This window comes from Manacus vitellinus, unplaced genomic scaffold, assembly GCF_001715985.3.
Source record: "Manacus vitellinus isolate BGI_N305 unplaced genomic scaffold, ASM171598v3 scaffold_45_pilon, whole genome shotgun sequence".
Classification (NCBI taxonomy): domain Eukaryota; kingdom Metazoa; phylum Chordata; class Aves; order Passeriformes; family Pipridae; genus Manacus; species Manacus vitellinus.
The window spans coordinates 19,438-42,357 of NW_021940571.1; the positions used below are offsets into that span (position 1 = coordinate 19,438).

The 22,920-nt window shown below is 39.4% G+C and overlaps 2 protein-coding genes across 4 annotated transcripts in view; one reads left to right on the forward strand and one right to left on the reverse strand.

Annotated features, from left to right (window-relative positions):
- The first annotated feature begins 2,622 nt into the window (after nt 1–2,622).
- GYG1 (glycogenin 1) lies at nt 2,623–19,064 on the forward strand. 3 transcript variants are annotated; one of them, XM_018079192.2, is made up of 7 exons: nt 2,623–2,690; nt 5,871–6,006; nt 7,900–8,074; nt 8,417–8,579; nt 12,372–12,498; nt 15,584–15,803; nt 16,744–19,064. In XM_018079192.2, the coding sequence occupies exons 1-7, from the start codon at nt 2,684–2,686 to the stop codon at nt 16,903–16,905; spliced, it is 990 nt and encodes a 329-aa protein (XP_017934681.1). In that variant the 5' UTR covers nt 2,623–2,683; the 3' UTR covers nt 16,906–19,064. The 3 variants fall into 3 exon arrangements, with proteins under 3 accessions (XP_017934681.1, XP_017934683.1, XP_017934682.1); XM_018079194.2 differs by having other exon boundaries at nt 16,748–16,930; XM_018079193.1 differs by lacking the exon at nt 2,623–2,690 and adding an exon at nt 2,989–3,076 and having other exon boundaries at nt 16,744–17,534.
- Nucleotides 19,065–19,493: 429 nt separating this feature from the next.
- Nucleotides 19,494–22,920, reverse strand: part of HLTF (helicase like transcription factor) — a 29,564-nt gene continuing 26,137 nt past the window's right edge. The window contains exons 24-25 of the mRNA XM_029962352.1: nt 22,484–22,564; nt 19,494–21,819 (exon numbers count right to left, since the gene is read on the reverse strand). Of these exons, the coding sequence (XP_029818212.1) occupies nt 21,667–21,819; nt 22,484–22,564 (234 nt within the window). The 3' untranslated portion in view covers nt 19,494–21,666. The remainder of the gene's footprint in view (nt 21,820–22,483; nt 22,565–22,920) is intronic.

Below are 22,920 nucleotides of genomic sequence, written 5' to 3' on the forward strand. Positions count from 1 at the left end.
TGTGCACATTTGCAAAATTATTAAATAGCTTATGTGTAAATGGCTAATTAAGTGCTTTAGAAGTTTACACTTAACACGGTCCAGTTGCAGGGATAGCAGTTTCTGTTACCGCTATATAAATTGTAACTATGTTTCAAAGCTATTTCTTAGTATTTGGTGTTTTGAAACACCTTTTTAATTAAGTTATAAACAAGTTCCTACTAAAATAAAACTATTAGTCATTAAAAAGAGAAAGTTCTATAATGTGCAATTTGACTTCTGTGACATACATGGTGGTGGAACTTTTAAATTGCACGATCACGGGTTCATTTTCCATAGGACTTGCACCTTCTTCTGTGCTCCAGTACTCACCTAATGAACTGCTATGCAGCACTTCATCTGTTCTTTCCGAATACTGTCTCTCTATCTAGCAAAATCTATGCCTTCTTTCTCCTCACTAGGTTTTTACCAAGTCCTACTGTGTGCTGACAAGTAACACTGTTTCTCTGTCTCATTCCCATCCTCATATACTTATCTTTCACTGGGTCTCAAATTTATTCCCTTCCATCAAAACTGAGGCCTAGCTGGTTTTTTTGCTCAGCTTATCCTAGGCTTAGATGTTTTCCCATTCAAGCCCTCATCTCATGAGAGCTTGTCCTCTTCTCTTTTTAGGGGGCTTTTTTCCTTCTATCCTCATGTCACATGATCTTTTCTTCCATTTGTGCTGAAAGCCAATAGGACACCTGCTTCTCTCTCAGGTTCTTCCTGTGACTTTTCCCTTCAGCTTGTGGAGAAAAGAGTGTAATCAGACAGTAGAAGGCACAGATGTACATGTAATCGAGTCACAGAAGGGAACCATAGAATTTACAGCCTGTTCACCCATGAACATCAGAAAAATCTCAAACAGGCATGTGCAAACAGGTGTGTGCAGAGGGGTAGGGCAAGCACTTCTGTCACACTTTCAAGCTAAACACTGGCAATTCTGGGGTTTTTGTTCTGATTGTTTAACATGGAAATCAGAAGGAATTATGCTCTTTTGCTCCACTCTAACATAATACAAAGGAACCAGGGGACGGGGGGAGGGCAGTCACCAACAGCGGCTATTCTATTGTTTTCTCTCAAAAACTTGGCAAAGCAACAAGCTAGACACAGCTGAAATGTGCTGGCTAAAAATTTCTCAAAACTTTCATCTGAGACAGACACAAACCATGCCTAACACGATCACAGAGAAAGCTTGTCAAAGCCATGGATACCTGAAAAAGGGTTGCATACCAGAAAATATTAGTAATCCCTATACATATACAACACTACCAGCATTGCCTACAATTATAATTCACACATTTTTATGCACGTGATGTTTTATAAACTAATGATATGCTGAAAAGCATGTTTTTGTTTGGGTCTTTTGTGGTTAGTCAGGGCATTTTGAAAAGTAAGCAATTTGATTTTAAAACAAAAATTGTCTCAGTTCAAACATAATTTCCCATGTTAGGGAAATTTGGAGTGTTCTTTGTTCATCAGTTTGCACTTAAGAGTTTCTGTTTTTTTTAAAATCCTTTCATGACAAACCTCATTTGCCATTTTAAGTTAGAAAGAAATCCTCTTCCTAACAGAGTTCCTTCAATCTACTGAGGTCAAAAAGCAGGTATAGGCCATCGTCTTGAGTAAGATAATGGGTCGTGGAAAAGGACCTGGGTGTTCTGGGGGACACCGAATTGGACATGAGGCAGCAGTGTGCCCTTGCTGAAAAGGTGAGCAGTATCCTGGGCTGCATGCAGCAAAGTCCGGCAGGCAGGTCGAGGGAGGGAATCCCTCCCCTCTGCTCAGCTCTGCTGAGGCCACCCCTGCAGGACTGTGCTGAGTTCTGGGCTCCCTGCTACAGAAGACACGAACATACCGGAGGGCAGTAAAGGGCCACAAGGACAACAAAGGGACAAGAAAGCATCTCTCCTACGAGGAAAGGCTGAGAGAGCTCAGATCATCTAGCCTGGAAAAGCAGCAGCTCAGGGGATCTCATCCACCTGTACAAATACCTGCAGGGAGGATGCCAAGAGGACAGAGCCAGGCTCTTCCCAGCAGTGCCCAGGGACAGGGCCAGAGGCCACGGGCACCAAGTGACACACAGGAGGTTCCCTCCAAACATCAGGAAACACTGTCACTGTGAGGGTGACCAAGCACTGGCACAGGCTGCCAGCAGCAGCCACAGAGCCCTAATGCGGCTGGAGGACTGGGGATGTCTGACACGTGAGGACACTGTAAACCGCTCCTCGTAGCTGTGAGTGGCTTTGGGCCAGGCCTGGTTTTAGTTCTTCTTCCCGCAGGGCTTAGCGGCCACGGGAGCAACGGTCTCCTTGCCACCGCCGCTGCCAGCCTGAGCCACAGCTCCCTGACACGGTCCTACCCTCTATTCGCGCCGTGGAGTATTTTCAAGCTCCGCTTTACCCGAGAGGCACCCGGGGTGGCGGGGGGTTTGGGCCTCCCGGAGCGGCCGCGGGACCGGCCGGAGGAGGGGGGTTGACGTGCGCGCCGCAGAAGGCCATGGCGGGGGCCCCGCCCGCGGCGCCGCGGGGATTCCTCGGGCGGGGCCTCCGCCCGCGGCACGGCGCGCCGCTTCGTGCCCGCCCCTATATAAGGGGGGGCCGGCTCAGCGCGGCCCTGAGCGCGGGCCGCCGCCTCTCCCGCAGCCGACCCGCGCAACGGCACCATGGCAGGTCAGTGCGCGCCGGCACGCGCCGCCGCTCGCGAGGGCCGCGGGAGCGGAGCGGGAGCGGGCGGCCGCGCCATTTTTAGGCGGCCGTCCGGCGGCGAGCGGGCTCCGGGGGAGGGCTTGCGGCTGCGGCCGGTGGGGGCAGCGGCTCCGCGGGGAGGTCGGAGCGCCCCGCCGGGCACCGCCGTGCGGGCCGAGGGGACGGGCGCGGTGCAGGCTCGCGCCGCACCTGCCTCGGTGCCCGGCCCCGGGCTCCGGCCCCGGACGGGGAGGGATGTAGCCAGCGTGGCGGGGAGCAGGACGGGCGAGAGGGGCCACTGTAGGGCCGCAGCGACTCACAGGGGAAAACCCAACTCTCTCCTGAAACGCCATAGAGAGCGTGCGACTTCGGTGATTTTGATACTTTAAAATGAGTAGTTCTTGACCGCCCCTTTAAGTCCGTCTAGCTTTTTCTTCCGTTTTTTTCCCCGATTCTTTCCGTACCTGAAGCTGTCAGCGGAGTAGGTTTCATTTTCAGATCTGGAAGCCTGCAGGAAGTCTGCCTCCCAGTGCATGTCTTGATTAGATGCTCTTGTCTCTCTAGGAATCCCATAATCAAAAAAAAAAAAAAAAATCAGATGTACGAGTACCTAACTCAAAGAACAGGGGAAAAGGCAAGCACCTGTAAACTCTGGCTATGCATACGAAAAAGCTTCCGGGGAAATTTTGAAAAGATCTGGGGCAAGCACTCCAGTCACTTCCTGCACACCATCAAATGAAAGATTGCTCCTAGCTCAGACGTCCAGGATGCTCTTGGCTGTGTAAGGGCTGGCGCAAATTACAAAGGGATATTCTACCCTCTGAACTGGGCAGCTAAAGGTGTCTCTGAAGTATCATGGTTTTGTCTGGATAAGTCAGTTATGAAACTCTGCAACTGTATCTCATTCTCTGTTTTTGCAGACATGTTGTTACTAACAGGTCATTAGGTATCAGGCACAACAGTGGCTGCTGTGTGAACTTAAGATGCTGTGGAGGAAATGTTTACAGAAAATTGAGAAGGGAGATACGAACAGCTGAAATACCTGTGGTTTATGTAGAATGGACTAGTCTCTTGCAGATGTAACTTCCATAATTATCAGGAACTGGTCTTGCCTGAATTGTAGCGTGGACTCATGTACTTATGAGTGTAGAGAAGATCTGAAATAGAACACAGTTAATTCAAAGCTTTGGAAAACTGGGCTGACTTGGATGGTCTACAAGTTGGCAATATTCCCCTCCTGTCAAGCAGTTGTACAGTCTCCTACTGGAGTTGGATGTAATAGGGGGCTTCTTAGCCTTTACTCCATCATTAAATGGACTTTATTTCTCTAAGACAGACCTCTGTGTGTGAATATTCAGTTTCAATAAAATGAGAAGACATGGTAGAAGTATACCTGCTAGCAGGTCAATGAAAAAAGACTAGTCTTTCAATGACAAGGTCACTTTAAGAATTAGTCTTACACTGCTGGAAAAAAAAAAAAAAGCAACATTCAGATGAATGTTGGGCACAATCCCACTTTATCTACACTGGATTTTTAGTGAGCAGTCTGAGAGCATAGAGTGGCTGACTTCTATGTATTGAGTAGTAACGTGCAAATTAACTAGTGAAAAACCCTATCCTATTTGGAGGATGTTCACACCACTTAAAATGTTACATACTTGCCATTTCAAGGAAACATAAAGTTGTTCTGTAGACTTGCTGAATATGAACTGGTACAAATAGGTAGCTAAAAGTGAACTGAAACAAAATATCTTTATTCCTGGCATTATAGAAGCTTTTTTGATCTTTGTGATTGACCACTATAATCTAAATCCCTTGGGACTAGTTGGTTTTGCTGCTAAGCAAAACAGAAGGTTTTGTAGCTGGTCTGTAGATCTTGCAAACCAGGTTTGCAGAGCTTATAGACAGTTATTGTACATGACTTTCTGTCGTCAACAGTTAAGGTGCTATTAAATTTAAAAGATATTAATGATGACTGCCTTATGAACTTAGGAGTTGTGCCAAACAATCTCTCCCAAAGAAGTCAGTATTTTAATCTTACTACGAGGCTTGACAGTAAGCCTTTAAGTGCCCAGAACCCTCACTCTGATCTAACCTAGTAACCTAACAAATTCTGTAAAGAAAAGAAATCAGAGTTGCTAAAATAAACTTGAATCTCAAAATCTATCCTTGAAATTCTCAGGAAGAAACTATTCTGTTGATAGTGTTGAAAATGTATTGGTAGAAAAGAGCATACTTTATAAAGAGCTGTAGCTTGGAAAGGAGTTCTACATGACAATAGTTAACAGTGAACTGAAGAACTTCTGTAAGTTACTTGTTTGCTTTTGTCAGTCCCACCCTGGCAGTTTAAAACAACATGACAATTGAAAGAATGCAAAGCTTATATTATATGGCCTCAATAAGCACTATATGGCAAAACAATACATCTTCATCTATTTCTGCGATACAGTTGGAGCAGATTATACTTTACATTAATAATCCAAACTTACCTCTTTTTTGCTTGAAGAGTAAAAACTGTTGCTGCAAATTTTAAATTGCTTTTTGTATTACTAGTTACTTCCCATTTAAATCTCGCATTCTTGTGATAGAGCTGCAACTGTGGGTTGCAGAACAACTCATCTGCAAAATCCTGAGCTAGCAAAACTTAAAACTGTTGTCCAAGATCTAATTCAATGCTTACTTTCATTTGAAAATGAAATGCAAGTTTTACACTGCCGTAGCTTCAGGGTTGAGAGCTGAACCCACAGTAACTCTACAACACCCTTCTAACTTCAGGCCAAATGCAAGCCCACAGAATCCAAATGCTTTTAGGTTAAAATAGCATATTAATGGCCAAAGTAAAGCTCTTTAGACTTTTTGGATTGTCTCTACATTTGGCGTGATTTATTTAACGGGGGCAAATTTGAACTGGTTTTCTCTTGCAACGGTCTTGATTTTGTGGGGTTTTTTTACTGCATTTTGCCATGTGTCAAGTTACTTATAGCAAGTATAGCTATGCAAGTATAATCTACTTCATTCAGCCACGTAGGTAGGCCCTATATATGGAGTTAAAAGGCACATCTTAGTTATCACAGTGTGATTATCTAACAGTAGTAGGTTTCTAGTATACCCGTCTCAGAATAAAGTAGTGGATCGCGCTAACTTGACCAAGTTCATTTCTTCCAGACCAGTCTTTTGTGACTCTAGCCACAAATGACTCCTATGTGAAAGGAGCACTGGTACTTGGTTCATCCTTGCAACAGTACAGAACAACAAGGAAGCTGACTGCGCTCATAACTCCTCAGGTCTCAGATCTTATGAGGTAAGGTCACTTACATACTTCAAACTGCTACAGTTCCTGCTGATGTGCAGGTTGAGAAATGGAAGTTAAACTCCTTAATAGTAACCTTTCAAAACTGTGGAAGCTGAACAGCTAAGTTTAGTGGAATTCAAGTTATCTATATTATCTGGAATTCTCTACATTCTTCAAACATGAAACTGTTTATTATGTTCTGGTGGGGTTTTGTTTTTTCTTTCTTCCCTATGATGAGTTAAACAAATAGTCAGTTACTGTAGTTACTAAACTGTGACTTGATACTGATATTTCATCTGGATCTTTGCTATTTCATTGTCCTACTTAGAATTGTCCGACAATATTGCCTGTGTGTTCCTTACCGTTGTCTGTTTGCTGTGAGTAGGGGAGTAGGGGGTTGGTATTTGTTTTGCAGAAGTATTCCTGATTGAGATAATATAACACAAGCTCTCTTGAAATCTAGCAGATCCGTCAAATCAAATTTTATCACGAGAGAAGAAAACAAGCAGAACTAAATTATCAATAAGTACATCAAATCAGTAGCTCAAAAAGACATCTAACAAGGTCACCACAGTACAACAAGTGAAATTAACAGGCAACTGCTTCCTAGAGCCTCTCTGGAATAATCTCAACATGGAGGGGACTGGGTTTTCTTTCCACATATACAAGGAAGGAAAAGAAACCCAAAACAGTTAGTTTGTACTGTTTGTAAAACTACAGATGATAGGTCAAGATTCTCTACATGGGAAAGTTCGTCTGAAAAGACTTCTCAATATTTAGAGACAGTAGAGAGGTGGCTCAATAAAAAAAAAAAAAGGTCTAACTCTCCCTGCAGTCTCCTGGCAACTAAACGGCCATATCAACATTAAGATTTTACATCCATGCCAGCCTATTAGGCGAGTGTGCTCTTTTAAGATGAATCAGTCCTAAATGTGCTTCTGTGCTAGTGCAAGCCAGCTAGTACTATGCCCTTAGACTGATACGTACCTACCTAACGGCGTAACTAGAACTTGCATTTCTCACCCTGTCTCCACTAACAGGGTATGCCTTAAGTTCAGAAGCAACTGTCCACACCAAACTGTCAGTATAAAGACAGCCTTGCAAGACAGAGTTCCAAAACTCATTTACAAGCTCTGTGGCTCAAATTGCACTGGTAATTGCTGAGCATTCAAGATACACTGGAGAATACTAACACTTTACAGATGCTTCCTATTTTAAGCAGCATGAATGCCTTAATCTCTCTTGAACTAATAGTAATGCTTTATTGATGGTAAAGCAAAAGTTGGATATCTGCCACCAAACTTCACTACGCTGCCTGAAAGTTTGTCACTCTTTAGTGAACATGATACTGGTTCAAAACATTTCTGTAGCCACACCCATGACTAAGTCGGTTTTGAAAAAACTTTTTGGGATAAAGAAAGTTTTAGCAACTGGGTCAAGTCAGATGTCACAAATCCAGAAGAGTAGTGTTGTAACTATTGCAGAAACTTCTGTTTCAGGTGTTTAGGATTCAGCTACTGTCCTGTTCAAGCTACTCCAACAGCTTCCCATTTCTTAATTGCCTGCTCAAAGTAGACTGTTAAGTTGCCAAAAATCAGAGACTGGATGAAAAAAAAGCTTTGTGGAAAGTTTGCACTACATAGCCATGACTTACTGGACTTGGTAGCAATGCCCTGTTTGTGGAAAAAAAACCAAACTTTTTTCTTCCCCAAAACGTGCCCATTACAAACTAGAAACTTTGAGGCAGACAGGGGAACTTCTGCATTCAACATATGCAGTCAACTCTTACTGATGAAATAAGAAATGCTGCCAGGTTCCCTGTTATACCACTTCTCTTTAAGGAATTTTTCATGTGGTCTGGTGCTGGAGTAACAATAGAACTAAATCTTGACTCTTCCCCAGGAGAGTGCTGGAAAAGGTCTTTGATGAAGTCATATTGGTAAACATCTTGGATAGTGGGGATTCAGCACACTTGGCATTAATGAAAAGACCTGAGTTAGGTGTCACACTAACAAAGCTTCACTGCTGGGAACTGACACAGTTTACGAAGTGTGTTTTCATGGATGCAGACACAATGGTAAGTAGCTGTATCTCCTGGTACCTCTTAATGACCTTGTATGGGGGTTGTTGGATTTTTTTCTGTGGATTGTTTATGTTGGTTTGTTTGTTTTTAAGAGTAGAGGTAATAGAAGCGTTTTACTAGTTGGACTAGTAACTGTAAGAATGTGTGTGCCTTTTAATCTAAATTAATTGTAATGAAGTCTGTGGGGACTATTTCCAAAAAGTATTGTCTTCCACAGGACAAGAGCATTGATATGAGAACTTTAAGACAAGAAAGTTGATGTCATAATCCATGAAAACACGATACCACGATTCCTAATCTAAAACCACTTTTTTTTTTTTACCTTTTTACAATTAGGTTTTGTCAAATATCGATGAGCTTTTTGAGAGAGAGGAGCTGTCTGCAGCACCAGATCCAGGTTGGCCTGACTGTTTTAATTCAGGAGTTTTTGTTTACCGACCTTCTATTGAAACATACAATCAGCTGTTACAGTTTGCCACAGAGAAAGGCAGCTTTGATGGTATGTATTAATTTGTATTTCAATATGTTAGACCAAAATGGTAACAGTAGTTGGGATGGCTCAGTAACTACATACATGTCATGAGGACTCTGTATGACAGAATTCTCAATTCAGTGTAACTACACAAAAATTGTATCCTTCTCAGAAACAGAGGCTATCATTACAATATGTAGTGAAATTACTTTTTTTAAACTTCATGAAATAAAAACCCTGAGTTTGGCATCCAAACTAGCAGCTGTAAGCATTAACAATGTAGAATCATATAACAAGAAATCTTAAGAGGTAGCAAGCACAGTGCATGCAGTAGCAAATGAAACTGCAGTACCATGCTTCATGCATTCCTAACACTCAAGGCTTGAATGTTCTACGCCAACTCAAGTTGATACAGAAAAAATAGCACTGGTAAACTTGAGCACAGCTTCAGAGAACCAAACATTTGAAGATACAACTCTCTCTTCATATGCTATGTGATGGCTTCCTGTCATTACAGGGCGGTGGCTGTCTCTTTCCCAATATCAAGTGCATATAGCCTTGGCTGCTTCCCACTATAGGTCACTTGAGATTGGCCACTGTACCAGATTTAAGCTTGAGAAGCCAAGTTCTGCTGTTCTGTAAGTCTACTAAATCTATTACCATTGCAGTAAAAGCACATGTTGCTTGGAGACTGCTATAGTTAAAGGCTTCTGAGTATTGCTGTCTCCTGTCACTATAACTACAACAAAACGAAGTCTAACTTAACAAGCTACAGAAAACTACATAAACAAGACCATAAAATGGAGCTCTTAGATAGAAGGTAATTAGCCAGCCTGTTGACTTACCTTTCAGTACACTTTTCAAAAAGTAAAAATTCACTAGTCACTCCTAGTCTGCAGAATAATCCCTGTTACTGTGTGGACTCTTGTATGTAGTTTTCTAAAGAACATTAGTCACAGCTGGATGCTTAATGCTACCATAGGAATAGACTCTAGTGAAAATGAGTATCGCCATGTAGTGAAGGGTCTGTACCTTGCTACTGACAAAGCAGCAGTTGGTAGCTTTGTGACCACTCTCAGATGTTGGGTGCAAATTGATCACCAGCTGTGGCAAAATCTATAGCATAGTTCTGAATTGTTACATTAAAAAAAAACCAAAATAAAAAATGCAAAACAAAATAACACAAAAAACACCAACAAAAAACCCCTACAAAAAGACCCCCTCTGCGCCCCCCCAAAAAAACTCCAACACATCCAAAAGCCAGCCAACCAAAAAAAAAACCCAAACAAACACACATCTTAGTGCAAACTTACTGCTGAGTAGCTCCACACCATCTGAGACTTGGTGGTTGTCTTCTCCAAGCTCTGTGCTTGACTGCTAGCAGACCCCATCTTCTAGTTTGAAGGCCCCTGTCCTTTAAAAGAATAGAACTGCTTCCACAATATACTCTCTGACTTGAAAGCTAAAGCCACACAATGGTGAAACTGCTTCAGTGTTCTAAATGCAAAATAATCGTTGCAGCACTTAACAGCAAAAATAGCGGGTTAATGGTTTAGATATCGAATTTCTAGAATGTAATTTGTATTTCAGCTTTAAAATTTACTTAGTTTTTATTAAATGATAGCACTGATCTGAGTAATGAGACCACGGAGACTTAGGCCATCTGTATAAGCTACTGCTGAGCTCAGGAACTTGGGGAGAAAGGGGATTGAAACTTAAATTGACCTAGACAGTAATAAAAGGTTCTACGAAACTTTTAATAAGAGAAAAACCTGTGAAGGGTCACTGCTTTTAATAGGACATAGGGATACAAACTTAACAAGCTACCAAGCTATGTGTTAGTTGAAGTCAAGCTGCAAGTGCCTCATCTGCAGTACTAGTAAGTAGGGAATGCAAGACTTTCCAGAGTATTTCATGTTTATAACAGCAGACAGGAGCCTTCTATGTAATGCTGTTGTCCAGAAATGGCAGAATCATAGGTACTTAAGTAGACAACCACTTTGTCTACTTCACCTTTCTAGATATAAAGCAATGTCATGCAATAACTCTAGATACCATCTAAAAGTAGTGGAAGGGAAAGAAAAATTTAGTTTTAAAAGAAATCTGGTAGTACTGATACTTTAAGAACGTTGCTATTGCTTTGATAATCCTCTGTCTCTTTAGCCTGGGATCCAAAATAATTGCTTTTACAGTCTTGCTGTATTATATCTTTGTATTTACATATTGTATCTGTAAATATGTAGTTAATACAAGTACTGCCTGATTCTTTCACCTTATGTCTAAGATCCAGTTTATATAACACAACTATTGTTGAAGTCTGGACTAGGACAACTAAATGCTGCTTTCATTGTCTGCTTTAGCACAAATGCATGCAATCTGAAAAAAAAAACACAAACGAGTATGTAAAACAATCTGAGTGAGAGGAAGTCCTGTAGAGTGTAAGTTAAATACACTGCTGCTGCCCCTTCAGTTCTCTTGTGATGGACACAACTTCTTTCAAAAGTGCTTTCCTTCCTTTAGGGGCTGAGAGGCAAGTCAGAGATTCGAAATTACTGCACTGAGTCCTCTGGCAGTTTCTCACTCTGCAATCTGCATGTATGCTGACAGCTGTAACTGGATACTTGGAATTTATATTTGTCAGTGTACTGTCTGTACATCTAAGTTTATGCCCAGCGTCTAGATACTTCAGTTGCAAAAAGCAAATTCTGCTCAAGTAGCACCGATGGCGTAAACCTTAATACTGCCCTAACTCTAATCACAGGCAAATAAAAACCCTTTTCTGAGTCAGCAGAGACTGAGTGCTTGAGAAAATTAAAGATTAAAATAAAACTTTGTCTCTACAACTAAGCTATCTGTTTATGTACTCTTTAGTAATGCTTCTTGTGAATGCAGTTACAGGTGAAAGGAATACAGCAAATGAAAGTTGAGGGACTCCTTTCAATTTCCTTGATAAGGGGAATTATTACCACTTAAAAACTAATTATATTCATTGCAATAAAGAATGAATAGTATAAATAAATAGGGCTTTACTTCTCATAGCTGCTTATAAACTATTCTGCTGTGGCCTGGAAGCTTTATTTTATTTTATTTTTGTTTTTTTTTTAGTTATTCTACTACTGTGATACCAAACAACTTTTGACTGACTTAACCTCATTACAACCTCTACTTGCAAACTTAGGTAGCCCCTCCCAACACAGATATTATCCTCACTTAGCCGTTACTCAGCAGCTTTTTAGTACAGAACTAGCAACATAACTTGTCTGTTATGGGATTTGATGAAGTTGTACTAGAGTTGTCACCAAGACTGAACGTGCCTTTTTTTATCAGATTGCTGTGGAGGTAGATGCATCTGGGACTGCAGGTCTAACAGGCCACTGATACCCTAACTCTGGCAATGAGATGTTGGTTATGCATCTGTAAGCATAAGTAATAAAACTAATTATTGCCACTTGATCTTCTGAGATACAGCTTTCCTGAAGCTGAACAGTACTCAGTTGTCCTGGTCTATTTTGATTTTTCTGCCTCATACAGCTTGAACTTCAGCTGTAAAAGAAACTGAATGGCAGAGTTTGTAAGCAGCTTGCTATCTTTTAGCAAAAGTAACCCCACACAGACTATCTATTTCATTCTCTACATTTTTTTGGATTTTCAAAGGCTGCAAAGTTTACAGGGTTGTTCACAAATAGAAATTTAGTGCTCTGTGCCAAACTTCTACTGGACATGACAACTGCATTACCAACTCTTACTTACTGAAGTGACTGAAAAAGATCCTTAAATAGCTATCTGATGCTTGTAGCCTATTAATGCTTTCTCTTTTAGGTGCAGATCAGGGGTTATTAAACACCTTCTTCAGCAGCTGGGCAACAACAGACATGAGCAAACATCTACCATTTATTTATAATTTGAGCAGCACTTCTGTATATTCCTACCTTCCAGCATTTAAAGCGTAAGTTCAAATTTTTTAGAAGATTTTAGAGCTTACATAAACTAATTTCTTGTAACAGAATGAACAGGCATGATGTGAGCTTACACAGGTTGTCTAGAAGGAGACTGTCATTGTCACTGAATATATAGTAGTTTCTTCTCTTAAAAAACAACAACTTGAATTAATGTAAGTCAAATGAGTCACCTCAAGATAAGTGCAGAGAGAGCTGTATCGGTAGCTTAAACCACTCATCCCTGGTAGTAACACCAAAATTTAGAGTAAGTACATTTGACAAGTCACTTGCAAAAGGAAGAACCACTCCTCCAGTATGGGATACAGTCTAGTACAGTTCTAACCAATGGCAGTAGACTCTTGAATCAACTTGAGCTGGTATCATTCCCACTTGTCCTTTTCTCACTCAAGTTACTTAGGGTATTTAATAACCAGTAGTTAAAGTTCATCTAATCAGCCTATACCATTCAAATAAATGTGGTGAGCAAAGACTTGTATAAAACTAGAATTCTCTCCCAACAGTCTTTCTTGACCTCTGTCAGATTTTTAAGTAACAGCACCATGGAACAAAGTCTACTGCCAGCCACATACCATTACATGTTTCCTCTGTGAGGAAAACTGTATCCTCCCTAGCTAGCAGTATTCCATTTGGCATGTGCATAAACTGTATGTCAGAGGCAGGGTCAAAATACTATAATAACACAGGAGGAAGAGGGGGGAAGCAAGGGAAGCTGAAATGTTACACAGAAACTCTTTATCTATTAAGAGCTGCAGAAGCTGGGGGCAAGGGGGACAGAAAGTACCAATTGCATAAAAACAATCTGATCTCTGAATGACATCAGTTTACTAGTGTCTAAAGCAGTGGCTAGCATAAGCAGGACTGTTGCTGGCTCAAGATCAAACTATGTCTTGTGATCAGAATACCATCTGGAATCTTGTCATGCTAAAAGTGGAACACTTATTTAAAGAAATATATGCAAGCCTCAGAATGACTAAGTAGCTGGATAGCATTTGATAAGCTAACATCTATTGTAAAGTACGTCCTCTTTCCATGGCTGGCTTGTTAGTCACGCAACCTTAATTGTACAAATTACTTTGTTGCCACAAAACACTACTTGGATCTGGGGGCAAAAATTCCGTTTAACTAATTGAATCAGTTGCCTAACAGAACTCATCAGACCTTCAAAAGTAGAATGCTGGAAGTGCAGCCCTTGTAAGTAAAATTCCCCGTTCAATAGGTGGAATAATTTCCCTTGGTTAGATCAGCAGCTACGCTCTTGATAATCAGCAGTTAGAATATACTGAAATTTAAACCTACTGACATCAATAGCTAAGGTTTTTACAGCTTTGTACAGCGAGACTAGATTTCACAGCAGCCTCAGTAATCCTTTTTCCAAAGGAAAATGCCAATTCATGACAAATGCTCTCTAACTTCAAAACATTGATGAAGGACTTTTCTGGGAGATGGGGAAAGACAGATTAGTTGCTGAGGCCAGTGTGGACATAAAGCTTCCTAACAGTTGAACTTAAATGTCAAAATAAAGTATTGCAGATCCAGAAGGTATCTAGAAAGCAGATACTGAAAACATCATAGAAGCTTGGCATCTGTCAACTGTTGTTCTGGCTGTAAGTGTACAGAATATCAAGAGTACACTTATCCATTTGCAGCAAGTGTAGCATAACACTTCTTAGGCGTTCTCCTGCTTAAATAGCCTAGATTTTTGAACAATAACGAGTCTCTTCAGAACAGCGGCAGCCTAAGATGAAAACTCAGGTTGTTTAGTACTGTGACAGCTAATAAAACTAATGTAGTCCTCTTATGCCAAATCTTGACATATGGAATTTAAAGTTAAAGCTCAGTAACTGACCTCTTGAAGACACTTCTTTTTTCTTGCAGTTAGTGCAAATACTTGGCCATTTCATATGCATGTAGGTCTTCATTCTGCAGTAAGATCAGTTGTGTTCAAAACATTGAACGTGAATATTGAAATATAGTCAAGGATCTTACAATAGTGTGGAACCCCCCTCCCGCCCCAAAGCATACTGCCTTAGTTTGAATATTCTACAGCTTTTGAAACACACCTGTATTTTCTCCATATGTAACACTCCTTAAATGCCTGAGTCCTGGTCAAGATGACCAGCATGTGCTTAGACAAACTGCTCCGGTGTTATTATCCATTCCAGTCATATTACGCTGAGAAGAAATTGTAACATGATACAAATTGAACTAGGCAAGACAGTCACTGTTACTCGAGAGACTGGTATTGCTTGTTCACAAAACTGACTCAAGCTGAAATCTGGTTCTGGAACTGTAGAAGAATGAAATGATTGTCATCTCTGCTACTGTTAAGTTCTTCACTTGAGACAAGGCACACTTCATCTAAACATCTGGGACAAAGCTAGAGTCCACATTGAAAACTAAGTTAAAATGGTTTTTAAAAGAAACAAAACCAACCCACCACCAAACTCACCCATGGCTAAACTAAGGTTATTTAGGAAATAACGGTTGTCTAGCAGGACCCTGCTGCACCAAGATCAGGAGTCCTTTGAAACGCCTGGGTTATACAAAGCTATCATTTTGCAGGTCATGGTCTTCCTGTAGCAGGACCTTCCAATGATCCATTTCTACAGTGCTGTAAACTGAAAGGGTAACTCAGCACTGACCCTTCTCTACATAATGCTTGTAATACCTAACTCTCTGGCTTGCTGACTTTGGAGTAGAATCTTTTTCACTTTTAAAACCAGTTCCGATTGCAACGGCTGCTTGAGACTGCTCTCTCCTGAGCTATGGACACCACTCTAAAGACTTGAGTTGGCTGTAAGTATTTAAATAGCCCAGATCATTAGGTTTTGGCTATATTCTGACTAGTGTAATGTAGAATTCAGTTTGCATTTTTTCTGTTTTATAGCAATGCTTTCAGTTGCAGTAGGCATTGGCAGTTTGATGATTTAGCATTTAGCCCCTTAAATATATTCATATTTCTGTTTTCTGAACAAATGCAGAAACTGCAGGTTAGAAAAAACTGTCTGCCAGTCAAAACTCATTTTCTAGACACATATATAAAATGGCTTCTAAAATGTTTCTGTCCAACAGGTTTGGTGCCAGTACTAAAGTGGTGCACTTCCTGGGAAGCACAAAGCCATGGAACTACACATATGACTCCAGAACAAAAAGCATAAAAGGCAACATGGACGACCCTAAAATAGTTCACCCAGAATTCCTCAACATGTGGTGGGATACCTACATAGCTGATGTTTTACCATTACTAGAACAGCATGGAATTGTTAAAGAAACTACTACAGGTGTAAACATGGTACGTGCTTTAATAATCTTGTACATCCGTACCCAAGTATGGATGATGGGTTATTTACCATTGCAGTGATTTTCCTTCCTTCTGTCCAACTCAAAGCATGGGTGTGTTTTAGTTTGGGGGATGCAGGGTATTTTGGTTTTGCTCTTTTAAGCTTGGAATAAAAAATACTACAGAAGAGAAGCATGCTGTAGTGGTCTTGAACATAGCTGTATGCTTGCCTAAAACAGTGTAAGAAGCTAACCTTGCACCAGATATTATACTACAGTAACTTCTTTAATATACACAGAGAAGGGACCTAACTCTTAATGTGTTGCAGCTAATAAGGTTCTCAAGCAGAAGAACCCCAGCTCAGCATGCAAATAGGTACATACAGATCTCGCATGGTGAAACAAATTTAGGTAAACCCAGGATAACTAGAGAATCAATACTTACATAAAATGGCAATGATGAATCCCAATACTTATTAAAGCCAAAGTAATGATTTGAACTCTAATTCTCATTCAGAATTTAGTAGCTTGCATCTGACTGCAGACTTCTTAGTCTTAGCTTAGTACGTGGGCCAGTTTAAGTTCTCAACCTTTCCAATACCAAAGTTAATGATCTCTTAAGATGTGCTTTCTCTTGGTAATCTTGCATCTTTCTAACAAACTATTTGCAGCTATCGGGCTTGGTCTATACTCTGGCTTTCTCTTGTGGCTTCTGTAGAGAGGTATGAAGAACTTAAACTTTAATTATTTTTTTTTTTAATTATTTTTTCCCTTGCTAACTTCTGTAACTCTGCTTTGTTATTTTGCTAGGAAAGCTGCACAATCCCTGCCCGTTGGCAATGCTTGCTACTGCGCATGAGAACATCTACTTTGTTGTCCCACTCTTCTATGGCCTGTTGCTCACTTTAGCTATGCAAAGTATTTCTGTATTTTTACTCTGCCTTTCCTTTTAGGCAGAGGTTACAGAGGCAGTGTCCCACTTATCAGTATCACCAGTATTACCAACTGAATCTTCAGAAGAACGCAAGGAACGGTGGGAACAGGGCCAAGCTGACTATATGGGAGTGGATTCCTTTGACAACATCAAGAAGAAACTTGACACCTACCTTCAGTAGAAATGCCTGTCTCAAACAGTGGTGATGCAAGGACTTGTTCCAGAACTAACAGCTAGAAAGGTATAGATGGTGGTCAGTTACACTTGCTAGTAGCTTGATGAAAAACTTCTTGGCTGAAGGCCTCTGCAGTGCTACAGATGAACACTGAGCAAAAGCTAGGAAGCAGAATTCCTTGGGCCACCTATTACTGCCCAATTTCCAATTCTCCCTACTAGATAAAACCAGGTATTTTCAGCTTAAAATTTCTTCTGTTGTGATCAATTGGCTCAAGATATTCTCGAAACTGGGTTTGTTGCCTCACCTCATTAAGGTGATTAGCATTGATTCCTTTGCTTGCTGTTTTAGATGTAAAATCTAATTCATGAGATTGCTCATACACTGGAGTGGTAGCCGTTCTGCTTTACCATAAATGTATTAATGACACTGGGATACATACGGTTGTAACAGTAATAGCACTGCTTTGCTCTTCCAGTCACAATTGCACTGAAATTTTGACCAGGTTCTTACGCACAGTGCCTACAGCATGGCAGAATGCGTTTTTCAGTTCTGTATACTATGGGACTAGTAAACTGAGTTTTATCTGTTCCTTGCAATGTTGCACTTGATACAAAAATAAAAAGTTGTCATGCATTTCTGTCTTCCCTAAACTCTTGAGCAATTAAGGAAAAGGGAGATCCAAAGCAGGCTAACTAAAATATTCAAGAGGTATAACCCTTAAGCTTTGCTAATGCTACTCAGGCTCTCATTAGCAAATGTCCAGCTTTTAGTTCTGTAATTATTTACAAAGTAGATAGTAATTTGCTAGGGAGCTGTTTAGGGCCAATCCCCTTATTAGCTTGCCCTAAGTATAGGATAGAGCAGTGGAGGAAGTACCTGCTGAAGCTACTCACATTAGTAACATGGAGTTTGGGAAGAGGGCCTCTTTCTTTCAAGCGACTAAAGAAACATCATCTCTAACTTAAGCCCTGTACACTGAACTTAGTCTTACACACAGTGGTGATACTGTTTTGGCAAAGAAAGATTACACAGCTGCTTAAGTAACTGTACTTTCCTGATTAGGAAAACTACTCTTTCCATGTGTGCAAAGAGTAAAAGAAAGGGCTTTTTTTGCCACACTCAGGCTACACATACTCCAAGATACGTGGGAAAGCAGTAAAAATAAAGTATGCTGATGACAGAGATTGGCTGATATCTGTACTAAGGTTCAGATTTATCCTTTAGCCAAAAGTCTAAACAGAACAAAAGTAGTGTTCTTTGACAGCTATACCCTGTACTAGTCCAGAAACACTAAGAAAATATTATTTCATTATTTTCTAATAGAGGAGGATTTTGGCTGGAACCTAGTGAGGGTGCTAAACTTTTAACGTAGAGATAAAATAAATAATCAACAAGCCCTCACAATTTGCTGGTAAAGCAGAAGACATAATACGGGTATGAGAGTTAGTCTGTTTTAACTTGTTTTCACTACTTAATTGCTCTAAGATCAGTTAGTCACCATTTAGGAAAAATGCTAAAAGATGAGGTCCAAACCAAAGTAGCTTGTAGCTATTTAAAAGTACATAGTATCTGAACTCACAGTTGAAACTAGCCCTTTCCTGTATTGGTTTTTCTTTTGCTGTGGTTTTTTTTTTATTTTTAAACAGATAAATTTGAAGTTGTGTGAAAGTAGGAGGGATTACTAGTTACAGTCTGTAATGACAAAAATATATCAACCAAGTACTGGAGTTCTGCATGCTCACAGAATACTCTATGGAAAATAGTAAAATACTCTTTTAAAGACAGCTAAAAGGTTTTCCTCCTCTTGTCTGTATTCATACTGGAGAATAGGTACATTGCTTCTTTTTAAACTTAGTTGGAGAGAACCAAGAATGTGTAAAGGTACGAGACTTACTACCTGCTTGAAAATTTGGTTTAGCATGTAAGTTTTGTTACGTTAATACAATAAGATAAGGAGAGATGCTGAATCAGATGAAAACCTGCATGTTTTGGGTTAACAAATATAGCTAGTAAAGAAAGAAAACCTGTAACAATCATTCTGTCCTAGCCTCTGTAACTCATACTGTGGTCAAATGTTTACCCACAGCCTCAGGAAAGTGAAAGGTATGACATCTATACCAAATTCTATGCGGCTTATTCTCAATAAAATGACCTTTATGTCATTATCTGCCACGATTTCCTTCACAACTGCTGCAGGCAGTATTTGCAGAAAAGCAGAGATCCCTTTTCTTCTCTTGCAATAGTATCACTTGATTCATCAAGCAGTTTTCTGCTCTAAACGGAAGGTACTCAAAGCAGTAACTGAATCCAAGCACTATACTCAAAACATCACTATTCAGAAAAATCATAGGGCGGCTTAGATTGCAACTCAAGTATTGGAACTCCATTTGCCTTTATAAAGCATATAATCTAAGGTGTTCCTTAGATGGTGACAACTCAGAGCAACTCTTAGGAGTTCAGAAGCATTTTTTCCATTTACATCTTTATTTTATGTACAAAGTAAAAAAAACACCAAAAAATCAGAATGACAGACTATTAACTCAGTCTTTGGAATTAAAAATAATTCCAAGAGCTCATTTCTAGAACATATTCAAACTCCACAAAAGAGAATGCCGATAGCCAAAGACTACTTAGAGGTCATGAAAAGCAGAAATAAACTCCAAACCACCAGAACACAAGGGGTTTTATCCACCCGAGTAACTGAAGGAAGGGCTCCATCAAATCAAACAGGACTTTTCTGTTCTCAGCTTTGACCTCTATCTGTTCTCTCAGATACATTAATGACTTTGTTGGCAGAGATCATATAGCTTAGTACCACCTTCAGTAAGTTTTTATATGGCTTTGGAACATGGAAACAATTGTCTAATAGAAGAAAAAGATACTAGTAACTGTTTTCATAATGATAACTAAGCCATTCTGCAAAATGTCAGCACATTTTCACACAAGTAATGATGTAGCTTGACTAGCCAAAGATATGGGTCTCTTTCCTGTGGAATTTTAACTTGGAAAATGGAAATAATGAAACAAAGACAAATCTTTCCCTCATAATCACAAATTATTTCTCCAGCTTATCTCTAAATATCAGAATCTGAACCAGAAAAACTTTATGCAAAAAAACTCCCAAAAAAACCAACTTCAATCAGGTTTAGCTCTGGTTTTTTTTATCTTTTGTCAACTTTCCAGTGATAACCAGTCACCAGGGTTCATGCTGTCTTCCATCATTCATGCCCTTTTGATTCCTTTTCTAACAGACTTAAAGCACACTTTTCTCCATAGCTAAGATGCTGGCTTCCCAAAAACTGCATCAGCTTGTTAAGTTACATATTTTTAATTCCTTTCTCACTTCTTTCATTAGCTCACTGTTTCTCCAAATAGTAGACATCTTCCCTTTATTTTCCCAGTCCTTTTCCTGTATTTGCAATTCATCTTACAATCAGCTGGCTGGTATTCTTAGGACATAAGAAGAGGTGAAAGGCATTACAAGCAAAGTCAGATTCCACTTCTCTTCTGCCAAGTACACTTCCCAAATCTAAACAGGACCCAGATATAGCAACCTCTGCCTCCAATGTGAAGTCTGAGCATTAGGGTGAAGGCAGCAGAATGTTAGGTACACACGTATCAGAAGACCAGAATCAAATGGAAAGAAAGGAACAGACAAGAATATTCAACTAATACTCAACTGAGATTCTTCAGTGCTATTTATTAGTTTGTGGTACCTGAACATGAGTAGCTTACCAAATTCTTCCTCCATAAATCACGCAGCATGCAGACCAGCATTCCATAAAGACATGTATGGAAGTGAAAAACACGTAGTTCTTCCACTACAAGTGGAAAAGCAGTGCAAGAAAACTGTTAGAAAGCTGGCAGCTATTAAAATACTTTGTTTAAATTATTGTACAATTATACAAATTGATACAATTTATTGTACTGATTCACTGGCATGTGAGTGGGTTATTATCTACTTTGAATATAGCACAGTCTTACTGTTCAAAGTGTCTACTGAAATTACCAGATAGCATGTTATCAATACATGCCTGTGATTCTAGCATTTTATCCAAACAAGAAAACCTTCACTTTTATAAAAATCATTGGAATTCTTCTAAGAGTAAGTAAAACATTAAAAGAAAGTGTTTTACAAACTGAAGTACTTCCTTTTTACTAGGTCCTGTGAAGTAATCAACAGAGGGACTCCCTCCTCCACCTGTATATTATTCAGAAACAGTACAAAATATTTTAAAATTTTTAACTGAATACCATCTTCGGACATAGCCTGCAAAAGTAAAAATTCCTTACAAAGTGTCACTGACCACCTATTCTGAAACAAACAATCCAGATGATCTGTTTGTTTATCAGGCAACATTGAGACAGAAACACGAAACTAATTCATTTCTAAAGGGTTTTGTCTGAAGGAGGAAACACATACTATGTACCTTTTATCACCTTTTCACCTCTAAAAAAAGATGAAATGCTTGCAAGTTAGAATGTATCAATACACATTTCCGTTTTGAGGGACTTTTATGTATTCTTAAGCATTGAACGTAATAAGCAACCTTTTGAAGAAATGCACACTGGAATAATTTCAGGAGTTTGTGTGCTTCTAAATTAACATTTAGGAGCAAATTTGTTTTTATAATTTATTTGAAGCATTTATATTTTGAGCACAAAGAGAACAAAACTGAAAGTTAGCATGGAACATATAACTTGAAGAACAGTATTATCTAAAACATTAAATATATTATTTACTGAAAATACCACAGGATGAAGCTATAAATCAATCAGAGCCTTAATTTCATTAATTTTGTTTTGTTTCACATCACTTGCTGAAGGCTTTTTGGTCGCAAAGGCTCCTGCTGCAAGTTCCCTCTTCTTGTTCTGAATTTTCAGAATATTTTCCTCCACTGAATCCTTCACAATGAACTGAAATAAAAACAAACAAACAAGCAAACAGAAACACTCTGAAATAAAGATGTTAAATTTTTTTTTTAAACAAAAGTTTAAGATGAGAAATTAAGATATTTTGGAAAAAAATGCTAAGCAGCCTAAAGTACAGTTACATTATTTAGTTACTACTTTGTAAGTAAAACACAAAGAAAAGGGTTGTAAAGCAGTTGAAGGAAAAGGTTTGGCATTTTAATTTTTTAACCTTTTATTTTTTTTTAATTTATTGCAAGGATATCTATTTCTTCTTTGCTTCTTATATTAGAAGAGAACTTGTCTTCAATTTTCCAAGTAATACATCTGTGATTGGATATTAACGAGACAGACCAGCTCTCTTCCACAGCTAATCAAGCTGCTATGACAATGGCAGAAATGTTCTATATACCTTCAAGATAATGAACTGTAATAGCCAGGCTAAGCAACAGCAAACTACTCCATCTCAGTCACTCCAAATAGCTCAACAGGGACATCTGATTTCTAATATTAAAATTTTACAATCCAAAGCCCATACTTCAACAATCCCACCACAATTTATGTTTACTGGTGAGACTATGATGTCACAATTATTTTTATAATATAGTAAAGCTTTTTTGAAAATATTTATTCATAACTAGGAAACTGTTGGGATCATCTCTCAACTCACCTTAGTAATAACAACATTATGCTTCTGACCCAGCCTGTGACACCTGTCAAAACACTGGTCTTCTGCAGCAGGATTCCAAGCCTAGCAGTAGCAGCAATGAACAAGTTAAATAACCTCACTTCAAAGTACCTAATAATATGCACACAGAATCACAAAGCAGATATTGTACCATCACCACTTGAATAAATATTGTTGGCAGATTAATTACTCCCAACCTAATGTCTCACTCCTTAAGTATCCTGCTGTAAAGAAAGCTTTGAGAACTTCCAGTTATATATTCATAACAAGCAAGAACTTCAGGTAAATGCTTTAAAAACAAAGTTTGTCAGGAGTCTAAAAGACATCAAAACAATCCTGTTATTTTAATTCTGAAATAAACACTGCATATATTAACTGCCTCAGTACTCTTTTCCTGATAGCAAAATCTAAACCAGCTG

What these genes read in the sequence shown, in the direction of transcription:
- GYG1 (XM_018079194.2), top strand. An exon ending in AGAGAAAGGCAGCTTTGATG is followed by an intron (nt 8,580 to 12,371) that starts GTATGTATTAAT and finishes TTTCTCTTTTAG; the next exon opens with GTGCAGATCAGGGGTTATTA. An exon ending in TACCTTCCAGCATTTAAAGC is followed by an intron (nt 12,499 to 15,583) that starts GTAAGTTCAAAT and finishes TCTGTCCAACAG; the next exon opens with GTTTGGTGCCAGTACTAAAG.